Source organism: Antennarius striatus, chromosome 10, assembly GCF_040054535.1.
Source record: "Antennarius striatus isolate MH-2024 chromosome 10, ASM4005453v1, whole genome shotgun sequence".
In the NCBI taxonomy this organism is placed as follows: domain Eukaryota; kingdom Metazoa; phylum Chordata; class Actinopteri; order Lophiiformes; family Antennariidae; genus Antennarius; species Antennarius striatus.
This window is the reverse complement of record NC_090785.1, coordinates 12,023,448-12,050,366: the sequence shown is the minus strand read 5'-3', so window position 1 is coordinate 12,050,366 and position 26,919 is coordinate 12,023,448. Positions and strand designations below refer to the sequence as shown.

The 26,919-nt window shown below is 39.4% G+C and overlaps 3 protein-coding genes across 6 annotated transcripts; 2 read left to right on the top strand and 1 right to left on the bottom strand.

Moving 5' to 3' along the window:
* The first annotated feature begins 731 nt into the window (after window positions 1–731).
* tcirg1b (T cell immune regulator 1, ATPase H+ transporting V0 subunit a3b) lies at window positions 732–10,635 on the top strand. 2 transcript variants are annotated; one of them, XM_068324879.1, is made up of 21 exons: window positions 732–892; window positions 2,146–2,268; window positions 2,891–2,969; window positions 3,047–3,195; window positions 3,290–3,385; window positions 3,466–3,527; window positions 3,614–3,740; window positions 3,861–3,943; window positions 4,456–4,549; window positions 4,662–4,874; window positions 4,969–5,119; window positions 5,236–5,375; window positions 5,614–5,771; window positions 5,852–5,942; window positions 6,047–6,165; window positions 6,272–6,485; window positions 7,757–7,867; window positions 7,956–8,045; window positions 8,143–8,263; window positions 8,436–8,607; window positions 9,788–10,635. In XM_068324879.1, exons 2-21 carry the CDS (start codon window positions 2,152–2,154, stop codon window positions 9,879–9,881), a joined length of 2,481 nt encoding a protein of 826 aa, XP_068180980.1. In that variant the 5' UTR covers window positions 732–892; window positions 2,146–2,151; the 3' UTR covers window positions 9,882–10,635. The 2 variants fall into 2 exon arrangements, with proteins under 2 accessions (XP_068180980.1, XP_068180981.1); XM_068324880.1 differs by lacking the exon at window positions 2,146–2,268.
* A 780-nt stretch (window positions 10,636–11,415) lies between these two features.
* Window positions 11,416–13,350, top strand: mrpl18 (mitochondrial ribosomal protein L18). Of its 2 annotated transcripts, none has more exons than XM_068324884.1 (4): window positions 11,416–11,665; window positions 12,235–12,403; window positions 12,794–13,028; window positions 13,150–13,350. In XM_068324884.1, the coding sequence occupies exons 1-4, from the start codon at window positions 11,584–11,586 to the stop codon at window positions 13,225–13,227; spliced, it is 564 nt and encodes a 187-aa protein (XP_068180985.1). In that variant the 5' UTR covers window positions 11,416–11,583; the 3' UTR covers window positions 13,228–13,350. The 2 variants fall into 2 exon arrangements, with proteins under 2 accessions (XP_068180985.1, XP_068180984.1); XM_068324883.1 differs by lacking the exon at window positions 11,416–11,665 and adding an exon at window positions 11,911–12,130.
* Window positions 13,351–13,503: 153 nt separating this feature from the next.
* ssh3 (slingshot protein phosphatase 3) lies at window positions 13,504–26,183 on the bottom strand. 2 transcript variants are annotated; one of them, XM_068324881.1, is made up of 17 exons: window positions 26,030–26,183; window positions 24,916–25,079; window positions 23,493–23,530; window positions 23,195–23,381; window positions 22,471–22,586; window positions 22,274–22,342; window positions 21,031–21,096; window positions 20,692–20,874; window positions 20,445–20,547; window positions 20,196–20,324; window positions 19,908–19,954; window positions 17,770–17,916; window positions 17,044–17,244; window positions 16,729–16,918; window positions 16,538–16,651; window positions 16,344–16,439; window positions 13,504–14,670 (listed from the first exon to the last, which is right to left on the bottom strand). In XM_068324881.1, the coding sequence occupies exons 2-17, from the start codon at window positions 24,961–24,963 to the stop codon at window positions 14,509–14,511; spliced, it is 1,896 nt and encodes a 631-aa protein (XP_068180982.1). In that variant the 5' UTR covers window positions 24,964–25,079; window positions 26,030–26,183; the 3' UTR covers window positions 13,504–14,508. The 2 variants fall into 2 exon arrangements, with proteins under 2 accessions (XP_068180982.1, XP_068180983.1); XM_068324882.1 differs by having other exon boundaries at window positions 20,454–20,547.
* Between the last annotated feature and the right edge of the window lie 736 nt (window positions 26,184–26,919).

Below are 26,919 nucleotides of genomic sequence, written 5' to 3'. Positions count from 1 at the left end.
CTTTTTTTAATGAAGATCAAACAACAAAATGACCTGCAGTTACACACAATAGGATGGGTTGTTTGTGCACTTTGTTAGCTTTTTACATGTTTTCTTTGTTTTAAAGTTTTTTTACTCGTTTGTTTACGTTACAATTACTGTAATTTCATTGTCTTGCAAGACAAAAATATTTTTAATGTGGAAACGTGAAACAATAGACAACTGGAAAACTCAATTGAAGTATACTGTATATATATGTATATATATGTATATATATGTGTATATATGTATATATATACCTGCTTTTTTTTATAAAACTTATCAAATAGAAAACGTTCATTGACTTTATGTTATATTTATGAACCTTAAGGTCATTGAACCTTTCACCATGAAAGTCTTCAGATGTACTACATGAATGGTGTCTTTAAACGTCTCATTAATGACTAGGGCTACATTATTGTCTTATTGAGCCAATTAGGTTTTCTGTTCTGAAACCCATCGAACGCCATGTTCATTTAAATATTTGAAATTAACGAGGGAAAAAATCTAGACACATCCATAATTAAAATAAATTTAATAACATTCTACGACTGACTTAATTCAAACCAAAAAAACTGCACACATGATTCCCATTACTGTAATCATCAAGCTAACGTCAGACGTTAGCATCTAATGTTACATTCACGGTCCGAGCCGCCATTTGAAACTCGGCCTCACGTGGTCCAGTGACTCATACGTCACCCGCACACGAGACTGCCATAAGTGGGCGCATATGAATAGGAAGTGTGATCACAAGTGGACGTTAATAAACACCTCCGTACGGTTGCCGGTGTGGGGATCGGTGCTGCGGGGCCATCCATTCTAATAGACAGCTGCCTGGTATCCGGTGGAGTCTGGGAGGCAGACCGGTGAGGTGAGTCCCGGAGCTTCCTCTGGTGTTATTGTCGAACTGTTTCTGTTGATCGTGAAGGGAACATGTGAACCACGACCCAATCGGTCACCTGAGGGTCTGTGATGGGAACCTTACAGCTTTGATTGGCTGCTGCTCGTTCGGTTTCGTGTTGTTGACACTACCGCCGGCGAAACTCTGATAACTTTGTACATACAGGACGAAACAATAAGGCTTCATGGGCGCTGATAGTGGCTCAGTTGTACTGGGATACCATTTTTTATACAAGCCCTACATTGTACAATGAAAACGACAACAGGTATTTCTGGGGATTTCAAAATATTTAATCTAAATCATTTCAAATAGTATGTTTATACCACATCTAAAAGTAAATAAAGTAGTACTCCAGGAAGTACAAATAAAGATGATTTTTTTTTTAGTCCTCTGTGACAGCAGTGACTAGTGAGTGGTCTTCATAAAATCATGTCCTCTGTCAAAATGAATCAGCTGTTCAAATTCAGATTTGAGACCTTTCTGGGTTTCATCACAACAGGGTTCCAGTGAAAAGGGTGTGATGAAAACCATCCAGATATTACAGAAGTGAAAGACCTGAGGTTCCTATTTGTTTAAGGAAATGTTACACTAAAGGCTTTTTTTCTTTAATGCACTTTTAATGGCATGTTTGTCATTTGAATCATGTTCCCTTTAGTTTATATTTCATGTTATCTGTCAGTTTGAAAATGAGTGCAGTCTGACTCACAGCCGTGTTCATTTCATTTTCATTTGTTTAAATCTTTGTTTTGTATGTATTGGTGAGTGTACTATAAAATGGAAATTTTTGTGCTTCAAACTAACCACAAATATGACTATAAACTAAAATCAACACTTCCATTTAAATAGCATCAACAAAAACTCATTAAAGCATTTAATCTCTATAATGACAGGATCATTGTTAGAGCTTCTGCTTCAGTGCATCGGTCACATCTAGTTGGGCGTTGTCGAGACACTAGCTGTAAATTTGTATGGAAACAGTGGAATTCCCATTTGATCACACTCATGACTTGATGCTTCCTTTTTCTTCTGTTTCCACTCATGAAGTTCTGCTTTATCACATTACCACTCAAAACCAGTGAGTGAATTCCCTGCTTGCTGCTGCTCTCCTCTTTATTCGACAGTACTCCTAATTCCACTATAACGGTCAATTCTTCAGCTGTGCTCTCAGTTTTTTGAGAACTGTCCTCTTTTTTGTTGTTGTTGTTGTCCATGGTGTTCTGCAGGTAGCTATGGGCTCCTTGTTCCGCAGTGAGGAGGTGTGTCTGGTGCAGCTCTTCCTTCAGTCCGGCTCTGCTTATAATTGTGTCAGTGAACTGGGAGAGCTGGGCCTGGTTGAGTTCAGAGACGTGAGTAACTTCAGTTCTTGGAGAAACTCTTGGCTCAAGCTAATGTGGTGAAGAAACTCATCCATTAGTTACAAACTGGTCTATTTCTAAAGAATTTCTCTTGGACATGGTGAATTGATTTTTAACCCTGTTTTGTGTGTTTTGGGTCTTATTTACAAACTTATGATCAATATTCTTGTTGATTCAGAGTAATACACGTCTGAAAATTACATTCTTGTAATTGTTACTTGAAGATCAGTGGTCAACAAACCCCGGGGCCGTGGACCAGTACCAGTCCTTTGGTCGATTAGTACTGAGACGCATAGAAAAAATACATAACTTACATTACTTCAGTTTTAAAGTTGCATATTCATTGGATTGGATATTTGGACGAAAAAAAACGTTTTTATGTTGGTCGTATCATTTTATTTAGTCGTATTTATCCTGTCCTTGACCGGTCCTTGATGCAAAAAAGTTTGGGGACCACTGTAGCAAGCGACCTCATGGAAGTCACTAATGTTGTTTTTTTAAATCAGAACTGGAAAGAGATGATGGAGGTTTTTTGAGTCACTGTCCAAAAGCTAGAATTTCCATCTCTTCTATAGTTTCTCACTTCCTCTCCCATCTGTATTTGTGTTTTCAGTTAAATCCAAATGTGAACGCCTTTCAGAGGAAGTTTGTTGGTGAAGTGAGAAGATGTGAAGAACTGGAGAAAACTTTTAGTAAGTGTTTACTTGTTGTATGTTTTCATTCATAGTTTATTTGTTGCCCTTTCTGACCTTCTTTATTGATCCATCAGACTTCCTGGAGATGGAGATCAATCGCTCCTTGCCTCCACACTTACAGGGTCCCCTTCCTCCTCCATGCCCGACTCCTTTGGCTCCTCAGCCCCGTGAGCTCATCGCCATAGAGGAAGAATGTGAGAGGCTGGCCAGAGAGCTTCGAGAGGTGAGTGTTTGACACACAGCAGAAACGAAAAATCAAAAGAGGTTAAATTAACTGACCTGATAGTTCTCTTTTTTCCATTCATGCGATTCACTAGGTGTCCAGGAACAGAGACAGCCTCCGCGCTCAGCTGACCCAACTCTGTCAATGCCGAGGTGTCCTGAACAAAACACACTCTCTCATAGCTTCTCAGGTAGTACAAAACTTTAAAAAAAAATTCTATTTCATAATAATGAAAAAGATCACAAACTGCAAGATGTTTTCATCTTCTAGTCTCCACCTCCTGTCCTGGAAAGTCAAGGCCTGTTTGATAACCGCCAGGATGTCCACCTCAGGTAGATTTCATTTGCTAAACTTCTTATGTTTCTCAGGTTTTTACTCTGCACTTGACACATTTCAGACGTCGTCTCCTCTGTCTCAGTTTTGTGGCAGGAGTGGTTCATCCTTGGAAGGTCCCCTCATTTGAGCGGTTGCTATGGCGGGCCTGTCGTGGCTATATTATTGTGGATTTCAGAGAAATGGAGGAACGTCTTGAACATCCGGAGACAGTAGGAACTGGGAGGGGTGAAAGCGTTCTGTTTGAGGGACAGTCCTTGACGATTTCAGTCATGTAAGAAATTTTTGCACGTGTTATGTGTATGTTATCACAGCTGTTTCTTCATTGGCAGGGAGAGTTGGTGCAATGGACCGTATTCTTAATTTCCTACTGGGGAGATCAGATTGGACAGAAAGTGAAGAAGATATGTGATTGGTGGGTAAATGTTTCCACCAGTTTCCAACAGTAATTTTTTTTGTTGTCATCTTACAGACCGGATTCCATAAAGACTTGCATGTCATGCATGTCACGTCCATCACAAAAAAGAATTGTTAAAATCTACTCATTCAATATTTTACATATCTTTAATTCGAAACAGGGAAAAGACCATTTGAGGAAAAAATAATCACAGATAAATTCTTATCCTAAGTTTGATTCAAGAGGCAATATTTAAACAAGTTTTTCCAGGTTTGAACAGGTCTGAGTGAGATTGTTGCAGATATTCAAACCAAATTCCACTGGATTATGCGATGCAGCTGATCAGATGGAGTGAGTGTGAAAAGGAATCCTCTACATGAAAGTCTTTGGAACCCAGAAAAATTTTATTACTTTTTTAAAGGTTGTCACACAACAAGGAACACAACAAGACGTTGCCCTTTAATTCACAGATTTCATCATTGAATGTTTGAGGAAGATCCTGAATATCTTCTGATTTGTCTTCCTCACAGCTTCCACACACAGACATTTGTATACCCCGAGAGCAGCACAGAGAGAGAGGAGATTCTCCATGGACTTCAAGGCAGAATTGAAGATATTAAATCTGTAAGTATCGTTCATGTATGTAATAACAGTGCAATGGTACAATAAAAATATTTTAGAATGTTAAAAAGCACAGAAATAGAACTGTTCTCACTCTCACTTCCCTCTACTTCAGGTATTGTCTCAGACTGAGGCCTTCCTGCAGCAGCTGCTGATGCGGGCGTTGGCTTTGCTGCCTCAGTGGAAAGTGAGGGTGCAGAAGTGTAAAGCCGTCCAGATGGTGTTGAATCTCTGCAGCCCTTCCGTCACTGACAAATGCCTGATCGCCGAGGCCTGGTGTCCCACTGCCAAGCTGCCTGAACTGCAGAGCGCTCTGCGAGAGGGAGGGGTAAGGAGATGTAAAACTGCCAAAACTGGTCAATAATGCAAGCCACCTCACTTCTACCAATCGATTTTTATCCTACTTTTCCCTTCGTCCTCAGAGAAAGAGTGGCAGCGGGGTTGATTCTTTCTACAACCGCTTGCCTTCTTCCACCCCTCCACCTACCCTGTTTCCCCTAAACTCTTTCACAGCGGGCTTCCAAAACATTGTTGATGCCTACGGAGTGGCCAGCTACCGTGAGGTCAATCCAGGTATGGCTGGACACCACTTAGAGTCTTTGCTCAGCTAAAATCCCAGAGACTGCTCCATGTAATGTTGAGTTTTTCCATCAACTTCAGTCGAGTCGTTTCTCTCAATGCCTCTGCAGCGGTATACACCATAATTACCTTCCCCTTCCTGTTTGCTGTGATGTTTGGGGATGTGGGTCATGGCATTCTGATGACACTGGCTGCCCTCTGGATGGTTCTGAAGGAGAAAGACCCCAAATTGCAGAATAACAACAATGAGGTATTTCAAATAAAAAAATGTGACACCAATCATTTCTCCAAACCAGAGAAGTGAAATAGATATGAAAAAATATATTCAGTGTATCTCCCGATTTAGACCTACAGTATATCAGATGTCTATATATTTTCTTAAACCAAACAAATAAAAGTAAGCTATCAGCAAAATTGTACATCAACAGAGCCCATGCATGTCTTTAGCCTCACAGGTTGAATGCTGACATTAAACGTCTGTGTTTCAGATCTGGAGGATGATGTTCGGAGGAAGGTATCTGATTCTCTTGATGGGACTGTTCTCCATCTACACGGGGGCTGTTTATAACGAATGCTTCAGCAGAGGTCTCAATGTCTTCGACTCTGCGTGGCACGTCGGTCCGATGTTTGAACAGAACAAATGGAAGTGAGGACATTTCTGCTTCGGTTTGCTTCACTCATTCTCCACCTCATTTTTGCTCCATCTTATTATACGATTTATTTCAGTTCATCGGTCCTGGCAAAGTATCCGTACTTGGAAATGGATGCTACTACAGCTGGTGTTTTCACCAGCCCCTATCCTTTTGGTATTGACCCGGTATGATCTTAACATTCTTCAAACCTTGAGTAACAATCTGTGTTCTTTCATCCTCTTGTTTGTTGCTGCATCTTCCTGATTCTGTCTCATGATTTGTCTGTCAGATTTGGGGACTGGCCAACAACAAACTAACTTTCCTCAACTCCTACAAGATGAAGATGTCAATCATCATTGGTATCATTCACATGACTTTTGGAGTCTGTTTGTCATTCTTCAACTACTGGTTAGTAATCCTTTCTTACTGAGTGGTCCCTTCTTTTTATTCTCATTTATTCTGACGTTCCTTCGCTGTATCTTTCTATGTCCACACTCATCTTTGTTTTCTCTAGGCACTTCCGTCAGATACGCAGTGTGTTCTTTGTGCTGATCCCTGAGCTGATTTTTATGTTGTGTCTGTTTGGCTACCTGGTGTTCATGGTGGTCTTCAAGTGGATCGCGTACACCCCCGACCAGTCCAAATTTGCTCCCAGTATACTTATCCACTTCATAGACATGTTCCTCTTCGCAGACAACCCTCAGAACCCACCTCTCTATAAAGGACAGGTGTGTGTGTGTGTGTGTGTGTGTGTGATCATTTCTCTGAAAGAAAAGTGTATAAGGCATGAGCTACATGTTTCACAAAATCACCAGTGTGGAGTATGACTTGCTTTTATTTTGCAGAATGTATTTCCTTATATTTCTGACACATCCCGCTTCAAAGCAGTGATGCATTGTAGTTGTCAGTGTTCATGTGTTTGTCCATTCGTCCCTCCGTTTGTTAGGCCACCAAATATCTTCGCAACCAATGCAGATAGAAAGATGAAACAAAAAGCACATTACTCGGGCGGCAAAGGGGATGAAAATGAGATGATGACCTTGCCCTTGAGAAAACTAGGTCAAGGTCAAATTTCAACTTTTGTACACTCAAGAACCAAATAAGATAGAAAGACGAGGGAGAAGGCCGATGTAAGACCATAGGTCAAAGCTAGTGGTTTGATCTACATATCTTTTGATTTACCCTGACCTGTGAAAATAGATCAAACCACCTATTTTCATAGGTCAGGGTAAAACTTTGAATTCAGAGACTGCAACATCCCGCGACTTACCTACCCTGAAAGTAGGTCAGATTAAAATTTTGAATTCACGGGTGTCGCGGGATGTTGCAGTCTCTGACTGCCTTGGTTCTAGTCTGTGTGCTGTGGGATTTAGTGATTTAGAGTAACCTGTAGACATTAATTTTTTGCATTTTATCTCTGAGTATGTTTTTAAGTCTCTACCAACTCCCTTTTACTAAAATGAACTCAAACCAGTGAACATCTGTAGGACGTTATGAACTGGAAAGGCACTTCGAACACACACCTGCCATACTCTGCCAATGCCCAACAGTTAAGACATGCAATGCTAAAAGTTAAAAAAAAAAGTTTCAAAAAGTAGAAAACCTTCCTATTTCTGCCCCTTTATCTAGATTTACTCCAAACTGGCATGGCTTCCTTGATGCATGTCCAATCTTTCTATGGGGTTTCATGAAAGTCCCTTCATGTAGTTTATACCCATAAGCAAAAAAAAAAAAAGTTCTTAGATCGTTCTTTATATTCTTCTCCACTCCAAATAGCTGCATCTTAGCTTTAGCTTTGAACAAGCAAAACAAACTGATCATAACTTCCTCAGGAGAAGTAAAAGTGACTGAATAAATACCCAGAAACCATTGAATATAATTTGCATGCTGTGCATCTAAGTTAATAAGCAACAATTTTCAAAACATTCTGTGTGCAGAAAAGTATATTATCATTAGAGGTTTTTTTTTTACAATCTTAATGGTTCTTCCTGCAACACAGGTTGTGGTTCAGAGGGTCCTGGTGGCTCTGGCCTTGTGTTCTGTCCCAGTACTCCTACTAGGAAAGCCCATATGTGAATATGTCACATTCAGAAGGAGACAACATCAAGTGGTGAGTCTGTGTTTGACTGGACTTTATAGAACCCTCATTAAAACTTAGAAGAATCGTCTGTCAGACTTTTGGTTCTATGCAACATCAGGAGGAAGACAGGCGTCCGCTTGTGGCTGATGACGGCAACATCAACACCCGTCAGGGTGAACTGGAGGAAGAAGCTTATGATGATGATGAGGTAAAATAGACGCCTGTGTAAGTCAGGTGACTGAGCAGCTTAGAAGATGAGTTTCTGTTGTATCCTGTATGTAAAGTTTTGGACTTTCTCTCTGTAGAAGTTTGATATTGCAGATGTGCTGATGCATCAGGCCATCCACACGATAGAGTACTGCCTGGGCTGCATCTCCAACACAGCATCGTACCTCCGACTCTGGGCTCTCAGCTTAGCACACGCACGTAAGTGGCACACACAAATACAGCATAGCCCATAATACTTACATGATTTATGAACACACAGACTTCCTGTTTGACTTTAGCACACTGTTCTTCTTTCCAGCCAGTTACTCACATGCACATGATGTATTTTTCCAAGCACTGGTGTCTGACAGTGAATTATTTGTGTCTGCAGAGCTGTCAGAGGTGTTGTGGGTAATGGTGATGCGTATTGCCCTGAAATGGCAGGGCTATGTTGGCTCAGCAGTCCTCTTTGTGATACTCGCCTTCTTTGCCTTGTTGACTGTCGCCATCCTGCTGATCATGGAGGGGCTCTCAGCTTTCCTGCATGCACTTCGTTTACACTGGTAAGGGTAGTCAGGAGACGAGAAGGGGAAAATGTGTTAAATACTTGCTTATCTAGATATTTTGACCAAGCAGTTTTTTTCCAGTTGAATTTTTGATGATCATCCAAGTAGTAGAAAGTGAACAACAAAACAAAATGTACTTTGTTTGCAGTTTCACATAAATGACAAAGCAAAGTCTGCTTAATCAGACAATATGCAGCCTAGGTTTCTTCACAAATGTGACATGCAGTAAATTTCATGACAATACCTTTGTGGCTGAATCATGCATCTTGCATGTTAAAATTTCAATTTGGATTCAGGAGGCTCCAAGAGCACAATTAGCAATTTTCCACTGAACAGTGGATTCCCATCCATTTTCATTCAAATTAATCAATTCTGTGAACTGTCTGAATCTGTTGGGAACATGTTATTTTTTTAGGGTGGGTTACATGCTTATTTTTTATTGTTGTTGTTTATTGTTGCCCCCCCCCCCCCCAATCATTGGTGAAACTAATACTTCTGCTGAACTCAAATTGTTTTGTATATACGTGGAAGATGATTACAATATGCTGTTTTTTTAATTGTCATTATTTAATCCATTCATGGCAGTAGTATCATACCTAAGGTTATCATGTCATTTTTCACTCAGAAAAGACAGTCAGCTTTGTGACCACTATTAAAAGCAAAATGTATGATTACATCCTGCATCAAAGCAGTGATGTGTAATTGTCAGTGTTCGTGTGCTTGTCCGTCCGTCCGTTAGTCCACCAAATATCTTCGCAATCATTGCAGATAGAAAGATGAAACAAAAAGCACATTACTCAGGCAGCAAAGGGGATGAAAATGAGATGATGACCTTGATCTTGAGAAAGCTAGGTCAAGGTAAAATTTCCACTTTTGTACATTCAGGAACTGGATAAGATAGAAAGATGAGGGAGAAGGCTAGTGTGAGTAAGACCATAAATCAAAGCTAGTGCTTTGATCAATGACATAGGTCAGAGCACTAGTTTTGATCTTTGACCTATGCAAGTAGGTCAGGTCAAATTTTGAATTCAGGGATGTCGCGGGATGTTGCAGCCTGTGACTGCCTTGGTTTTAGTTGTTTTTGAAAGGATGTTGTGAAGCCAACTAGATGAAAATACTGGCTCTGTGTGTATTATGATTTGTATTTGTTAAGAGATGATTTGTCTCTGTCTTACAGGGTGGAGTTTCAGAACAAATTCTACAGTGGATCAGGCTACAAGCTGAGCCCTTTCTCTTTCTCATCTCTAATCAATGCATCGACTGCTATATAACTGACAGAATGGTTGCTTAGTATTGCTTGATTGTTATGTTAAATTATGTGTATTACTCAGTACTTGAACTACAACTGTAAACACCAGAATGACCATCTCAATGGTATTCTATTTCCTTTTTTCAAAATAATGGTTTCATTAAATTCACTTGCAAAATGAGAATGATGGTATAGACTGTTATTTTTTCACCAGAAGAATGAAAATGATTCCCTGTACAATTTCTTGCAATTCTATTGTATGAAATGAAAAAATATACTTTTGTATCCCCTTGTTCCCCCCCCCCATCATCGGAGTTGTGTACTGCTTTCTAATGACTCCTTACCTTAAAAAATGTTAATCATTTATGCTCATCTGTATGGAGATCTACTGTAAAATTTGTTATGAGAAAAAGGGGGAAAGCATACCATGCAGTGAATCTCTGCTGCAGCTTAAGGGAACATATAATTCCTTGATTAGTGTGTTTTGCTTTAATAGACCATTACGTGGAATCTTTTTGAAGTAACCTAAATGATCTTCATTAGCCAAAGATACTTTTCCACTATTGTCAAGTCTTCCATGCACAACATACCACAGATATCCATATTTAGTGAATGTTTCTCATGTGCCTTACTTGTGCTTGTCTTTTTGTAAAAATCACAACACTGATTATGCCACTGTTTTTGAACAAAATTGACAGTTGTCCTTTTTTTTCAGTCAGCTTGCACTTTAAAATGGATCAAATCTGAATTGAAATAAATACGATTTTCTTGTGTAATCTTATTGTGGAAAATCATTCACTGGACATCTGCCTTACCTGTTGTATATAAACAATATCTGTAAATATAGTGTACATTTACACTATATGTAAATATACAACTGGTACCAAGTATGTGTGATTATTATGAATTTGAAGACATAGTAGTGACATCTCAGGAGCAATATTGTAAATATCAGATTACAAATGAGAAATCTTGCATTCAAAGTTTTCTCGATAGTAGTACAAGCTAAATATATTTATAAATGTGAACTATATACAGTAGTATCTACAGAATGGAGTGGATAGATAGATGATAGAGAGATAGACAATATAGAGAAAGATATATATAATGAGAGAGAGAGGAGGGAGGGAGAGAAAGTCAGGGATGCAAAGATACATTTTATTAATCCCAACCTGGTAAATTCACAAGTGGAGTGGAGTGGAGCGCAGCACTAAAAAACTCACACTAGTGGTTAGTTAAATAACTGATGAATCCTGTTTTTTAGGACAAATATGTATTTATCTGAAGAACATCTAGTTGCAGTAGCCATCTGATGAATGTGCAAGAATACTAGAAGTGTAAAACAGAACTACCACAGAAATATGACTGTGAATACAGTATGGGGAAATTCTAGTGTCTGTGACCACAAAACCAACATGTCTGAATTTATTTATGTATTTTTTGCTATTGATAAAATTTACAGGTCCTCAGTGGGAGGACGGAACGTTTGTTCTAGGACCTCCTGAAGAATGGGTGTTTGTTTCTGTCCGTTCTGCCTTTCATGTTGCATCAAGTAAACCGGATGCATGTGAATGTCAAAGATGGCGTTCCATACGACTCGGACTGTGTCCCTTTGAAATCCTGTGTTTAAAAAATACCTTCTTTTTTTTTTTTCTTGGATATATCAGTTTACCAGGACGTGATTGGAGATAATTCAGTTTTTGTTGAACATCGATGACAAGGAAATGGCTTTGAGCGAAGTTAGTCACCGTGTGCGGATGTTGATAGGTCACCAGTGCCGTTCAGTGGTGGCTTTGGAACCGATGGGTGGGTTTGGTTATTATTTTAGTATTATTTGTTGATAATTTGTGTGGATTTAAGCAAACTTCCAACGGTGATTGTGTGTGTATCTAATGTCAGTTATTTAATATGTAAATTAATTTGTAATATTGGAAGATACTGACCGCGTATCCTCACTTAACCACCTGAATTTGACCTCTTCTTCTCTGTGTATTTTCTCATTCGTCCAGGTCATGGTTATCCAACGTTGTTTAAATCAATCCACTGGACTTATAGTTCCTTGAGGACGTTCCACCTCTCATTCAAGAGGCTTCTTCAGCTCTGGTGGTGGTTGGTCTTGTCTCAGCTTCTTAACATTGTGAGGTGTGGTCAGTGCAATTCGTATTCCAATGACCACTGTCAAGACCCGTCTGGCCCCTCAACGATGGCTGATGGGAGTGCCATGGAGTGTCAGTGGGAGTTGTTGCATTGAAGAAACTTTCCTGAAGCCAAGTGAATTGATTTAAACAACTTTGGATACTTCTTATCTTGGTTTCAGAGTAAATATTCAGGAACCAAGCACCTTTGCTTAACAAAACTTGTTTTCTGTTACCCAGCTCGGTTTTTGAGTCAGACAGCCTCTCAACCCGAGATAAGGGAAGAAGGAAATGAAGTTGTGAACCCGACCTTTGTGAACAGAAATCCACGGAACCTTGAGCAGATGGCTCTTGCTGTGAAGCAACGGGGCTGGAAGACTACCTGGCCTCATCGGGAGTTCTACCACAGGTTCGTTCTATCCCTGGAAAATCATTTTTCCAGACATTGGTCCATCACGTTAGAACGTCTAATGACAAAGTCTTGGGTGCTTGCTCTTTGTCAAAGCGATGTATTAGTACTGCAGTCTGCACTACATTAATTCACTTTTCAGAATATTACCATGTAATGGACACAATCCTGCCCTTCCGTAGTCTGCATTAAATTAATGTGCAATGTCAATTTTTTCAGTGCACTTCCTCTGCTAAGTGGGATCTTATTCTGAAAGGAGGCCTAAGTGGAGGGAAAAAAAATAAGCTGCATAAATTGTGATGAAACATCTTTGCTATTAATTAAATCTGTTTTTTCACTTCCTTATATTCTTTATTTCTTTTTCACCACTTTGTAATTTGATTTTTTCAGGCTGGTGTTTAATCGTACACACAGACACGTGACAGCACAAGTATTCTCTGGAAGTTCTCCTGTCCCGGTACTTTCTTGCTCAACAATGGAGTGGGCAGTGAAGAAGGAACTGGGCTCCACACACTGCGTGGCGGCATGTCAGGCTGTGGGGGAGGTACTGGCACATCGATGCCATCAGGCTGGCATTACCAGGATGGTGTACAGGGCAATTCCATGGACGTACCGCTCTGATGCTGTGAGTACACGCTGTGTCAGCTAGTGTTGATACAGCAGATTGGTAATGCCTTATAACAATTAACGTAATGAATAAAATCATCAAGCTTATGGTAACACCTGTTTCATATTTTTCTTCACAGGTTCAGTCGTTCAGGACCGCAATGAAAGAAGGAGGAATCACCCTCAGTGAACCCAGAAGAAAATACATTGGGACCTGAAATTCACTTATATCTATCGAGTTTATTTGGCGAAATGTCCCCTGTATCTGAGTGATCACCGAATAAACATGATATCAAGTAACAAACACAAAAGTGAATAAACTTGTCAAGAGTGGAAAATGAGTTATGAAAGTAAGTTGCTATGTTTTGTCTCATAGATTAAATGTTTCTGAATGGAAGCAGTTCTAATCTGGACATTTGAATTCACAGGTGGTCAGAGTTATTACTATATTCTTTCACTGAACGCGTTTTTGTAAACATTAGGTGCAAACCATAGAACGCACAATAAAACATGACAGATGTAAAAAAAATTTTGAAATAGGTTTAATTTAATTGAAATACAGTGTGACATTGGCTCAGGCAGTGGAAACATCTGTGTTGTGGGAATATAAAGTGCATGTTTTCTCCAACAGCAAGCATGCAGGTTAAATAGGTTGCACTTTAGCTTGGGTTCACAGGATAAAAAGTGACACCAGCATGAAGTATTCCCACTTCAGCATTTTGTGTGTGTATGTGTGTGTGTGTATACGTATGTATGTACATATACTGTACATACATACACACATAATGCATGTGATATGAATTACGAGAAACAATTGTACAGGATACAGCCACCAAGTCATTGTCATATTTCATTCTCTGGTTGAGGCACTCATACAGCTCTGGTGTTTAAATAGAGGGAATAAAACATTAACACAAAAAAGAACTGCATTGGCACATGAATACATCGTCTGGCAAACAGGCTTGTGTCAAAACACTGGCCCTGACTTGGCCCATAAGGTACAGGTTGGGATACAGTGAAATCCCTGACCTGAGGGTAATGTAAAATAAATATTCTGTTGCATTGGCAGCATACGGCCTCATCACCAGTGGGAGCGAAAAGAGAAACTTGATTGCATAGATAATATCCACACCAGTGATTTGATGGCTAGAGAAGGGACGTGGGAATGAGGGAGAATGTAAGGAGAGGCAGTACATCAGTTTGTGGTGAGGTCAATGGTACATCACTAAAAACACTGAACAATCTACACCCATAATCCCTTCAGCCATCAGAAATTCTGACTCACTGGTTTGTCAATGCTGAAAAGACCTGTTTCTCAACAGAGCACTCTGTTAACAACAAATGCAATTAAAGATCTGCTAAAAAATCTAAAACTTAGGTAATATAGAGAATATGAAATAAAAGAGCACAGAAGTGTATGAAAACTGGAACCAACTTTCTTCCAGCTGTCTTCTTCTGGACACCCCCCCCCCCCATTTATTTCCTTGTTTATTCGTCTCTTACTGCTCTTCTGTGTTGATCAGCTTTGTTTCTGCTTTCATGGCTTCTTTTCTGGCGTTTGGATCAGGTGAAACATCCATACAAGCTTTCTGGTGAACCAGACCCCGTCTGCCTTGGCTACGTCTCCGCTGACATGGAGACTGCCTCAGACTGCCAGACAACTTCAAAAAGAATAAATTGAAGATTTAAATTTTTGAACTGAAATATTCAAAGGCTTTAAAAACATACTTTTATTTCTGGTACTCAGGAGGTCATATTTTCACTTGTCACTCTTTTAATGTTTTTTTAAAGGAGGATTGTGGAAAAAACTACTGGATAGATATCCCCCCAAAAATGGACGAATAAGGAATAGACCAGGAAAGAAAAAGTTGTATTTTGGTAAAGGTCGATATAAAAAAAAGGATGATCAAGATTTTTTTCCCAGATAATTCAAAATTTTTTTAGCAAGTAGCATTGTCTACAGCAGTAATCAATCTCTCTTTGGACTTGAACAACCTCAGGTCATCCTGTGGGATGGCTGCCCAGAGTTGCGACTATATGAGATGCTAAAGAAATGATAATCGTCCCAGAAAGTTCTAATGTATGCTAAGATTACAGTATTAGAATTATTGTTTACAATAAAGGCTGGTTGAGGAATAATATTTTGACAGTGAACTTTTAAAATCAATACTTACCGTATTTTTAGCAGAGCAATATATTCTCATGTACCGTATTTTCCGCACTGTAAGGCGCACCTAAAAGTCTAAAATTTTCTCATAAACCCGTAGTGCGCCTTATAATCCTGTGCGCCTTGTATATGGATTAATATTCATATTAACATTGGTTAAAGACATGATGAAAGCCGGCAGTCTGGCCGACAGTCATGCCGCACTCCGTCACTGGAATCTAGTGACGGTCCATTCTATTAGTCTGTGGAAACACACGGAGGAACTGGCATAAAGGTGAACGAAAGACCTTCAAAGCTGATCTTCCAGCCTTTTCTGAAATTTCAAGAGCAGTCACTGCTAGACAAAGGTGTCTACTGTACTGCAATTGATTTACAAATATAGTTGATAGCTCTGGGCGGGTGGCGGAGGGGCGCATTCAGGCTTGTGTATTCTGTCTGCAGCGACGTGCTGTGAAATTCACGGCGGTGAGACACCGACGTTAAAGTCAGTTCTAGGAGTAAAACAGGGTCATATTTGCCAGTAAATTAGCAGCCTGGCATTAAAAACTAGTTAAAAAATTGTTTAGGACACACAGCAGCAAATAGCTGCACCCCACCTCCTACTGGACTACCGATCCATCGAAACAATATTTAATTAATAAACGAAGACGAACGTCGGAGCTTAAATATCTGCTTCGAACTTCAGATCAGGAAATAATCCGCTGAGTGGACTTGTAATGAATTTAACCAGTTTTAATGTCAGGTTTTTTAATATGTGTGTTGACTTCTTTCTAAGATGTGATCAAGTGATAAGGCTTCCTTGATGAGGCTCAGAATGGCTAATTGACATAACAATAGGAGCCATTCAAAGGAGTTATGAATGCAATCATGACTGCCTGAGCAGCGCGGCTCTATCTAGTGGACCGATTGCGCAACCTTAGCCGCTGCAGTTTATCAAATAAATTTTATTTATTTTTTATTGTGTGCGCCTTATAGTCCAGTGCGCCTTGTAGTGCGGAAAATACAATTTGGGAACAAATATTCGTTTGGTACAAAAATGAGGGAAATCCATCTGTTTTGTTTAAAATCTTTAAACAGGCAGCAACAATGAAAATTAACCACCTCTCACTGGATCGTAATGTCAAGTATCAAACAGCATGAGATTAGGAAAAACTCTGCTTCAGTTACCTGTTCTTTATCCAAATCCTCCAGTTCACTAATGGATTGCATGAGGGAGAAAAGGTTCATCCTGCCACTACGATTAACACTCGGAGCTACCTTGAGCTGAAAAACATAATGAGAAAATAGAAAGGTACTGAAAAGGCATGATGGATAAACATACTTCCAATGCAGTATGTCTGAGTGAGGTCATGTCTGCTCACATTTTCCACTTCATTTCTTGATTCATTTATTGTGATAACAGGACTGGCTCGTGGTGGTTCCATCTGCTGAGATGCATCGTTAGTATCAAACCGGGAGTCGGGCTCTTCAAACACCTGGTTGTGTTTGGGAAGATAATTAGCGAACTACAGCGCTTTAAGTACTGATTTGGTTCACTAAAGTCACTAATTACCTCTGACTCTTCCTCTGTATCATCTTTTTCATCTGAACTCTCCTCATCTTCATCAAGTTCCTCTTCCTCCTCCTCCTCTTCCTCTCCATCCGCTTTGGGTTCCTCTTCCTCCCCTCTTTCCTTCTTGTGTACTGACTTCTGTCTTTGGTCTCTAGACTTTCGCCTCCAGAGTGCACTGTGACGCTGCTCGCTGTAATGATGCACCACATAACCTTCAAACAAGCTCCTAGAAATCTCTATAAAAAGCAAACAATTCTTTTGTGTTATTGGACCTTCTGGAATAAATCCAGCATCAGGCCTAACAGCATGTCTGACCTTGCTTTGAGGATGCCATTGTATGTCTGAAGCTGCTTCATGAAACCTTCGTTGGGCTTGACGATAGATCGCCGTTCCTTGACAAAGGCCAAAGCCACGTCCAGCGGCCAGTGCTGCTGCTTCATGACATAGGCGACCACCGTAGACCCAGAGCGAGAAATACCCATCTTACAGTGCACCAACACCGCCTGTCCACTCTTTCTGCAGAGGTATCAAGAGAAACTCACTACATTAGCATTCATTAGTCACTGTTGTCAAGGTTGGTGACGTTAGAATGCATAAACTGCCAGATATACTTGAACACCCTTCAAGCTGTTTAATAGTTGCATTCATTTGGGATTATTTTCTAATTTCCTGCCAACTGCAAAAAGATAAAAATACTCCAGCATTTTGTGGTCTATAAAGGACTCTACTTCCCGCCGCTTTCTCTTTTCATGCTAAGCTAAGCATCTTTTGGGTCCAGCATCACATCCAGAGGATGGATGTGGGACCGTTACCAATGTTCCCATCTACTATCTGCATTCATTGTTTTTTAGGGGGAGTTAGTGGGTCGACAATTTCCCTTGTCGAACAGGGCCAACTGGAGCACTTGCAAATAAATGAATCATATCCATGTTAATATGACCGTGTCTTATATCTTATATGTCTTATAATTGAACAAACATAAGAAATGAAACATTACTTTGCATTGTATGTGTTTTCTGGTGTTTAAGGCTTCAGTAGTACCTTGCGGTGTTGATGAAGTTATACGTGTCTGTCCAGTGAGAGAGGAGGTCACTGGTCTCCACATCATAGACTCTGATGTTCATATAAGTGAAGGCCTCTGGGAAAAAGTTGTCAATCTCCCTAGTCACATTTAGAATGTAGCCCACACTGAAAAGGCAAGGCAAGTCTATTTGTATAGCACAATTTATACACAGGCAATTCAAATTGCTTTACAAAGACAATGAAATACAAGAACATTTAGAAGACAAAAGGGGATTAAAATAAGACAATAAAATATCAATTAAAAAAGTGTGTAAAAGGAAAAAGGCAATTAAACAGGAGAATAAAATATTCAAAGTGAAGCTAATGATTAGGGAACTAATAAATCTTGCATATATTTTGGTCCCAGACCATTTAAAGATTTGTAGACCAGCAGTAAAATTTTAAAATCTATCCTTTGACTCACAGGAACCAAGTGTAGTGATTTAAGGACTGGTGTGATGTGGTCCAGTTTATTGCTGTTTGTAAGGCCTCTGGCTGCAGCATTTTGGATCAGCTGCCTGACTGATTTTTTTACGTAGACCGGTAAGGACACTGTTACAGTCATCTATCCTACTGAAAATGAAAACATGAACAAGGTTTTCCCTTGATTCCCTTAAAACCCTCTATTCAAGCTATGTTTTTCATGTGGTAATAGGCAGATTTATTAATAGCTTTTAAATGGCTGGTAAAATTCAGGTCTGCGTCTATAATTACACCAAGATTTTTGGCTTGATTTGTAGCTTTTAATAACATGGAGTCAAGGTGAGCACTGATCTTTGATTTTTCATTTTTGGGGCCAAAAACAATCACTTCTGTCGTGTCTGGATTGAGCTTGAGGAAATTTTGGTACATCCATTTATTGATTTGATGAATACAATTGCTTAATGAAAGGGACTATAGTCTTGTGCTGACACTGAAATGTAAAGTTGTGTGTCATCTGCATAAGTATGATAGGAGATGTTGTGGTATTCCATGATCTGAGCAAGGGGCAGCAAGTAGATATTAAATAGAAGTGGTCCTAGAATGGACCCTTGTGGACCCCACATCTGATCTTCGTTCGCACGGACTCATGACTACAATCTGAGACAAAGTAGTCCCTATCTTGCAAGTAAGATTTGAATCAATTTAACTAGGTGCCAGTGAGTCCCACCCACTGTTCTAGTCTGTCATGCAGGATGATCAATCATGTCAAATGCAACACTGAGATCCAACAATACCAGGACGGTGGTTTCGAAGGCGTCATTATTGATACAGTATGTACTGTATATCACTTAAGACTTTAATATGTGCAGTCTCAGTGCTGTGGTGTGGTCAAAATCCAGACTGAAATGCATTACAGAGATTGTTTTGCATCATAAAATTGTGAATCTGTTGAAAGAGACATTATTTTTCCCAAAATAGGAAGATTTTATATAGGCCTGTAGTTACTTATTGTTGAAGTATCCAGGTTGGGCATATTTTATAAGTGGTTTTATTACTGCAGTTTTTAAGGCCTGGGGAAACTGCCCTGATTGTAAAGAATTATTCACTATGAGTAATAAGTTAGGAGCAATGCAGTTAAAAACATTTTAGAAAAATTTTGAAGGCACCATAACAAGGCAGCCTGTTGTGGATTTTAACTTTAAAACAGTTTCTTTCAAAGTTGTATGGTACAAGTTACATTGTGATTTTTCCTGAAGGAGAAACGCTTACTTTTTGTCTTATCTGTAATATTTTATCCGTGAAAAATGCTGCCAAGTCATTGCATGATTTGTTGGACAACAGCTCAGAAGAGACTGATGCTGTGGGGTTTGTCAGTCTGTCTACAACCGAAAACAGTGTGCGAGCATTATTACTGTTTCTATTGATAACTTCTGAGAAAAATGATTGTGTTGCATTTTTCCATTCCTGGTTGAAGATGTCAAGACTGTCTTCATAATGAACCTGGAGTTTGGTTTTGCCCCACCTGCGCTCTGCCTGTCTACATACCCTTCTTTGAGCATACAGACTCCAACTTAGAGCCATGGTGTTACTCAGTAAAACACAATGCTCAAATGAGCATTACCCATGTCATGAGACAACAGAGCAGGAGGACAATAAACAGAGCTGACGTACATGTTGCAGGTCAAAACACTTACTTGTTTTTTTGCAACTCCTCAAAGTTAGCAGCATTCCACTCAGAGCCCTGACAGCAGATAACAAGAAAAAGGTTAAGCTGAGGCCAGAGAAGACAAAAAGGAAAGAGCCCACAGAGTTATCTTCCCTATCGCTGCCAGCGCAGAGCCCCACAAAGGGGAAGTTAAAGTCATATGACAACATCTGGGTGGAAACACACTTCCGTCAGTATATTGACTAAAGCACAAAAGGGCTTTTGAACAGAATTTTTCAAAGAAAGTTTAGAGCTGTCTTTAAAGCTAAGCTGTTACCAGGTAGAGGTAGTCAAATATTTTGGAGGGCTTGTCAATCTGAGCCATGGTGACGATGATCTCGTTGTCAATGTACTCCTTATAGGGTCTGAGGTCAAAGCTCATCCGGGTCTGCAAAGCAGTGTGCACCTATAGTAACAGACAAATCTGATTATAGACACATAAATTCTTTTGCTTTTTAATCTTTCTCATCAGTGTTTTAACACTTCTGACTACATTTAAGATGACTTCCTCTCTACATTGACTCACATGTCTTACCATCTTAGAAGTAAGGTTGTCCAGGTCTTCAGTGCTCATTATGTCTCTCAGGTGTTCTTTGATCTGCGCCTCATTGGAGAGTCTGTCTGCCGAGCTTCCAGTACAGTACATGTGAAACTTGGGTACAAGCTGACATGTTTGCACTTCTAATATGAACAAATTAAAACTTTCAATTTATTTACTTGAGTACCATATGACTAAGGTAACTACAGTTTTGAGCTATGTTTCTTTTTTGTACCTCTGTCCATCACTATCCCTGCGAACCGACTCCAGGTCGGACATGGACTCCCACTCATTGAGGCAGAAGCGGTCTGACTCTATGTGGTTCTTGTAGTGCTCAGCCCACTCCAGGCCATTGCCTGGAATCACTGCTGCCTTTACTGCTCGCTCACAGCAGCCATGCAATACCTGCAGCACTGACCTTACATGGACAAGGAAAGCGAGACACATGAATTAAGAATTGTCAAGAAATATGTCAGAAGGGGGCAACACAGTCACAAAGTTATGAAAGGAGCATGGGCACCAGAGTAAAAGCATTGACGCTTTAACATCAACATGTTAATCCGCTGTCACTCACCACATGGTCTGCATGGATACAGGCTTAAAGATTCTGGTGTCCTCAGCTGAGGTTACACTAAATCCACTGTGGGAAAAAACACAAGAAAATAACCTACAATGATTAAATCAGGAAGATCAAGAGAAGAAAGCAAATACTAAGAAAGTTAACATCATCAGACAAATGATCACACAGGGAGGTATAAGATAGTCATTCACTGTAAATTAGCAATGGTTTGGGTGAGGAGACTGGAGGAAAATCAGAGTTAAGAGAGTGAACAACTGTAAGTGTGATCTAACCTCATGAGGGTGAACATGGGCTGATACGGTAGCTATTACAAGTGTTTGTCATGATGCTTGACGTGAAGCAGAGTTAAAATACTGTGTTCGTCTCAGCTTCTCCACATCTCCCTCTTTGCAGATGGTTAAGGAGTCGTCACATTGAGAACAAATAATTTTTGGTTCTGTTTCAAATATTTACATTGAGCTGTGAAGACATTGTTCCATTTATAATCATTGTGTCATTCCTCATTTTTCATTTACAGTCATAACAAAATTATACAATAATCATAAACATACATAAATGATAGGAAAATGGAGACAAATGAAGGGATAAAAAGTTAAGAAATGGAAAAAATATTTAATATACCGGTAAGTAAAAAAACAAATCAATAACTATTATATAAATAGTAATGTTGTTAAGGTTGATACAGAGCTCTGGTAGGACATTCTCCCTTGTTTCAAACAACTCTTCATCCATTCTGCTATCCACTTAAGGTACTTTCTCTGTCCAACACACCAATGCACTACCCCCCGGTACTTTCTCTGTCCAACACACCAATGCACCCCCCCCCCAGCTCACTTTTAATTTGCTTTACATGTGTTGAGTTACGTTTCAGCCCTTGTTATGTGTAAGATATGTTATAAGAGGGTTAACAGTTGAAGTTATGGGTGCAACCCAGTAAGAGACGGGGGGATATTTTCTTTATTTCACAGCTTTTAGCAGCTAAAGTCTAACTAACTTTTCTTACTGACACAGAAAGAGGCCAACTATAAAAACACATGAGCTGCATGCTTACATAACGGTGTGATTGAGTGATAAGCACAGTTGTAATGTGTGGAGAATGATTCAGCTCCATAATTAGAGACATTACTCATTCATTTTTTCTCCAGCCAGAATCCCAGACTTCAGGCTGCCCAGTCTGTGCCTCACAACCTTAGCTGCACTCACAATTCAACCATCAGTGATTTTAAAAATGTCTTACCCATCTCCGTCCAAATACACTTGTGTGTCACTCCACACTGGCATAACCAGGCCGATTGTACACTGATCACTGCAAGGAGGCAACAAGGAAAGTAATTTAATTCGCTAAAGGAAAACCAGAGACCAGTAACTTATTATAAATCATATATTTTTAGCTCTATCTGTGACACAGCACACCAGAATCTTTGTCACACACACCTGTCTGAGTTAGGAAAATCCATGCCCAGCAGGATGCTTTCTTCTTTGTTGCTGAGGGTGGCGATAACAATCAGGTATCTGACTCGGAGTGCGTTGACAGATTCCAACTGTACTGCCTGACAGGAGAGAGCATAGCATAGCATGACGTCACTCAGAATTAAAGAAACATACATGTAATATGTTGCTGAGGTCCTCTCAAGTCTGTTGATACAAATTAAACCCAATAAAAATATCATCAGACAGAATGTGAGATTTTTTTTTTGACCTTCAAAAAGAAATCACATCTGGAACATTAATTCTCTATTAAACATAACACACTTTTAAAAAACCCAGCCAGCACTAAATGTTCAGCACAATAAACCACCCATAGCAAGCGGCAAATTATGGCTTTTATTAGGGATGCACCGCCCACCTTTCTCTATATCAACGCCAAAGAACCATCTCATACCAGTTCTCTTTTATCCCTCTCTAAATCTTGAATTTCACTGAATGGAAGTACTGGAGTTATTTATATTCAGTAACAAGAAACCAGAGAGTTTACTTTGTCTGACCGCAGAAAACTGATAACTAAACACTGTAATACAGGATGGCTATGACAAAAAAAAATCAATTGGTTTCTTTGAAGGACATGAATCCAGTAAAGAAGGTCAGTGTTGGCATCAGTTCTGATCCAGACTTTTGACCAAATGCTACATCCAACATAAAAGCAAAAAACAGCCCTCACCAGCTTGATGGTGTCTTCTGGTCTGAGCTGTTCGACCATGGCGTGGAGCTGCTTGTGGCGCGTGTCAGGCACTTTGCAATCTTCTTTTACAGGAGAAATTGGAGGCTGAGAAGTTTCCACATTGAAGTCTGTCCTGCGACCCTCTTCCAACAGATGGACAGCCCCCTTAACAAGGGCAAAACTCTCCCTGAATTGGGCAGATTGCTTAGTATCATACTGTTGTAATCTACAAACCAGGAATGATTCATAAAATGATTCATAAAATGAAAGTATAAAAGACACACAAGTGAGTACCTACCTTTTCTGAAGTGTTGCTCTCCTTTTGAGACTGTCATCCTTAAAAAATAATCAAGCAGAATCAATCATAAAATTATTAATCATTTATTGTGTTTTGTGTATGTTTCAGTCTTTGTTTACCAGCATTCTTATAATCCAGCAAATTATAACGTGTGTGTTGTGTAGGCTGTTTTGAAAGCTTTGAATACACATATTCGAAAGAAATGTAAGCAACATTAACACAAGTTAAACAGATAACGTTGTATTACAGTATAGTAATTAAATGAAAAAAAAACTGCACACCACTTCTAATACTCCCAAAATGCATATTTGATGCTGACTATAACAGCCTTGTTGGGAGCATTCGAGGCAGTGTGCAGTGTTTTTCTGCATGGACACAAGTAATGTGACAACATGTTTTTCTAGTCAAAGGTGGTGCGACAAAGATGCAGTGAAAGACCAATGTGAGAAGACGGACGTGAAGAGTGAAATGTAGAAAAAGAAGAGAGGTCAATTTTAGCAGGGAAATTATCAAAGGACAAGAAATTTAAGATACAATGCAAGAGAGTGATGGGATAAAGAGACAAGCGAACAGGGAAGGTTGGAGTAGTGGCAAGGGGTGACAAAGAAACTTGAGACAGCAACATTACCTGTTGTGCAACTGACAAGTCCAGACAGAGTGAAAAAAAGAAAGAACGTAATGAGGAGAAGTGGGAAGGACCCAAGACAGGAACAATGACGGTTGGCAGAAAAAAAAGAGAACACAAGTTAAGATACTGGAGTGATTAGATTTAAAATGTGCAAAAAATGAGTGATGTCCCTACAATCAGATCATTTATGGTTTAGTTGGCAATGAAAACAAACAAAGCCAGATGTAGAGGTAGGATAAATTATCTCCATTATAGAGTGATTGAAGGAGAAGAAAGGAGATGATAACGACAGACTCATATGATTGTGGAAGAGTTTTAGAAGAGAGAATACTAAGAGCACCAGTCTTTGAGTTGGAATTCTAGTTCTAGTAAGAAGACAGAAGGTGGAATGGCAGAATCCCACTGGAGCAACTTTGTACAATTAGGCTAAAAGAGACTTTCAATCATTTACACAGCATCAAAACTTCTTGGACTTCTGTTTGCATTTATACATTAAACAACCATAGTGTTATAGAGCATGTCAGAACAGAATGTTATACAATCACCACCTAACATCACAGAAATGGATGAGAATGGAAGCTAAACCACTTTGCTGACCCTTTAACTGTGGTATGTTAGTGACGATATCGTCAATGAGGAACAAGTGCTTTACAGTACATGAAAAACCTGGAAGGTCAGGAAGCAGGAGAACTTTATCATTTAAATGCAAAAGGTGAACATTTTCATACTGAATGATATGACACCACTTCTTCAACTTGTTTATGTATAACAAAACATGAGTGTAACTGAACTCACTGCAGCAGTGGGGTTGGTTGGCGTCCTATGAAGAGTAAACAGAGCCATAGCACACTGCAAGTATATTTCAACTAAACCCAGCAGCTGGTAACAAGCTCAGACAGGCTCTGCAAGTTCCTCCACTACACGTGTGCTGTGGGTGTGATGAACGCTGGTATTTGTCTCTGAAACGACAAAAGGATATTTAGATCCCATTACATCCAATAAATAGACTTTATGAGTAACTCCTGAACAAAGATATCAGCTGACTGATTCATGGAGTCCAATAAAATCAAGAACATAATTTTTTGCAGTAGTGTCGGGGTTGAGAAACATGAGCATTACAGAATACCACTAAATACAAATACTGTGACATGTCTGATTAGATGATGTTCTATATTTATATATACATATATGATAGGTATATTACTGGATTTAGTGGACAAGTGTAATGAAGTCACTTAATATTTCCCTTCTTCAATCAGACATTTCTTAGAGTTAGTAAATCAGTCAAGAAAGCATGTAGAGCAACACATAACATAAAACTGCTTACTCTGATGGTTTTATCCATCTTTTATTAAGGGAAGACTCGACATTCCTGTTGCACACCGGAACCAAACTGCATTCCTTTAATGTCACACAATTTTATTGTGTGCACACAGAACGAACAGAGATAGTAACAGCACAACCATGGAGATTGACAAATTAATCATGCAGCTACTCACTAATGGCTTTATAAAATGTTAATACGGGGATGGGTCTTAACCTTTTTGTATATAAATCAATTAAATATTAGTTAGAAAAGGTTATAACAGAGAAAAGTTTTCGTCTAAAGGGTTCTACCAGTGAGTGGACAACATGAACCGTCTGGTAGAGCCTACGTTACGGAAGCATATCTGCAATGTAGCTCCAGCTAGCTCCATCATACTGACTTGTATGCAATAACACGGAAACCAAAGAAGCCATGAGACAGTTTCGCATGAGCTTCCAAGAAAAAGGCAAACAGCCGTAACGACGCAGCCTGTAAAAACCACTCCCGGCTAATGTTACCAGCCGACGATAACGTTAGCCTGCCTCAACAAAACAACCACGACACGGATATATCAAGTTATCCAGAAGAAGATGGGTTTCTCACCTCTTTAAGACTGGGTCCTCGCTCTGGTTTCCAGATTTGGAAGTCCACTCGTTTGTTCCTCAACTACGGACTTGTTATTCCGCCCTCTGTTGCTATCTAAGGCGACGACTCGACTGTTTAGAGCGCGCCTGCCCCGGTAGACGGGACGAGGACAACGGACTGCAGGAGAAGGAGAGGACAATGACGTCACACACAAGCAAAACGGTGTCACAAATGGAACGGTGTTGTTGGAATGTAATTTATTCAATGCGTGCACAGAAATACAAACTAAACTAAAAATACAATATTATTATCATAATAACTACTCTGTATTTGCAAAAAAAATTGAACCATGGCCAATATCTATAATGATCATAATCAATCGTCTATTTTTATTTGTCAAACGTGTGGGAAGCAGCCTGGAGCATTGGTAGTTCATAGGCTTTTTGTGTGTTGCGCGTTGATCTTGCAGGGTTCACTCTTGATTAGTATAGTCTGAGATGTGGAAGACCATAAAAAATAAATTTAAAAAAATAGGTAAATTGATTACTTAAATTGACTACTTGAATCAAATAGTGATTCAAGTGATTTTTTAAATAAAAAAATTAAAATGAAATAAAAAACAAATAAATCACTATTCGAATAGTAATTCATGCAAATGGTGATTCTATTTATAGATAAACTTAATTAAACAAACCACAGCAACATGTAGGTATTAATGTATGTGAAATGTTGTGGTTTATAATATGACAAATACATATGTGTGTATGTATGCTTGGATGGATCGATGTACACTATATTGACAAAAGTATTTGCTTAGCTATCCAAACTATTCAAATTTTTGTGTTCAAATCCCTGTGTAACTTTGACTGTGTAACCTGCAACAGCTACAGCCGCACCTTCCCCTACAA

Coding starts and splice junctions, on each gene's coding strand:
- tcirg1b (XM_068324879.1), top strand. CDS start 2,152: ATGGGCTCCTTGTTCCGCAGTGAGGAGGTGTGTCTGGTGCAGCTCTTC. Junction 7,868..7,955: donor GAAGGAGACAACATCAAGTG/GTGAGTCTGTGT, acceptor ATGCAACATCAG/GAGGAAGACAGGCGTCCGCT. Junction 8,046..8,142: donor AAGCTTATGATGATGATGAG/GTAAAATAGACG, acceptor TTCTCTCTGTAG/AAGTTTGATATTGCAGATGT.
- mrpl18 (XM_068324883.1), top strand. CDS start 12,028: ATGACCACTGTCAAGACCCGTCTGGCCCCTCAACGATGGCTGATGGGA. Junction 12,131..12,234: donor AGAAACTTTCCTGAAGCCAA/GTGAATTGATTT, acceptor TCTGTTACCCAG/CTCGGTTTTTGAGTCAGACA. Junction 13,029..13,149: donor GGACGTACCGCTCTGATGCT/GTGAGTACACGC, acceptor TTTTCTTCACAG/GTTCAGTCGTTCAGGACCGC.
- ssh3 (XM_068324881.1), bottom strand. CDS start 24,963: ATGGCTCTGTTTACTCTTCATAGGACGCCAACCAACCCCACTGCTGCA. Junction 20,548..20,691: donor AGGGATAGTGATGGACAGAG/GTACAAAAAAGA, acceptor CTGTACTGGAAG/CTCGGCAGACAGACTCTCCA. Junction 14,671..16,343: donor AGGATTTGGATAAAGAACAG/GTAACTGAAGCA, acceptor TTCTTTTTGAAG/TTGTCTGGCAGTCTGAGGCA.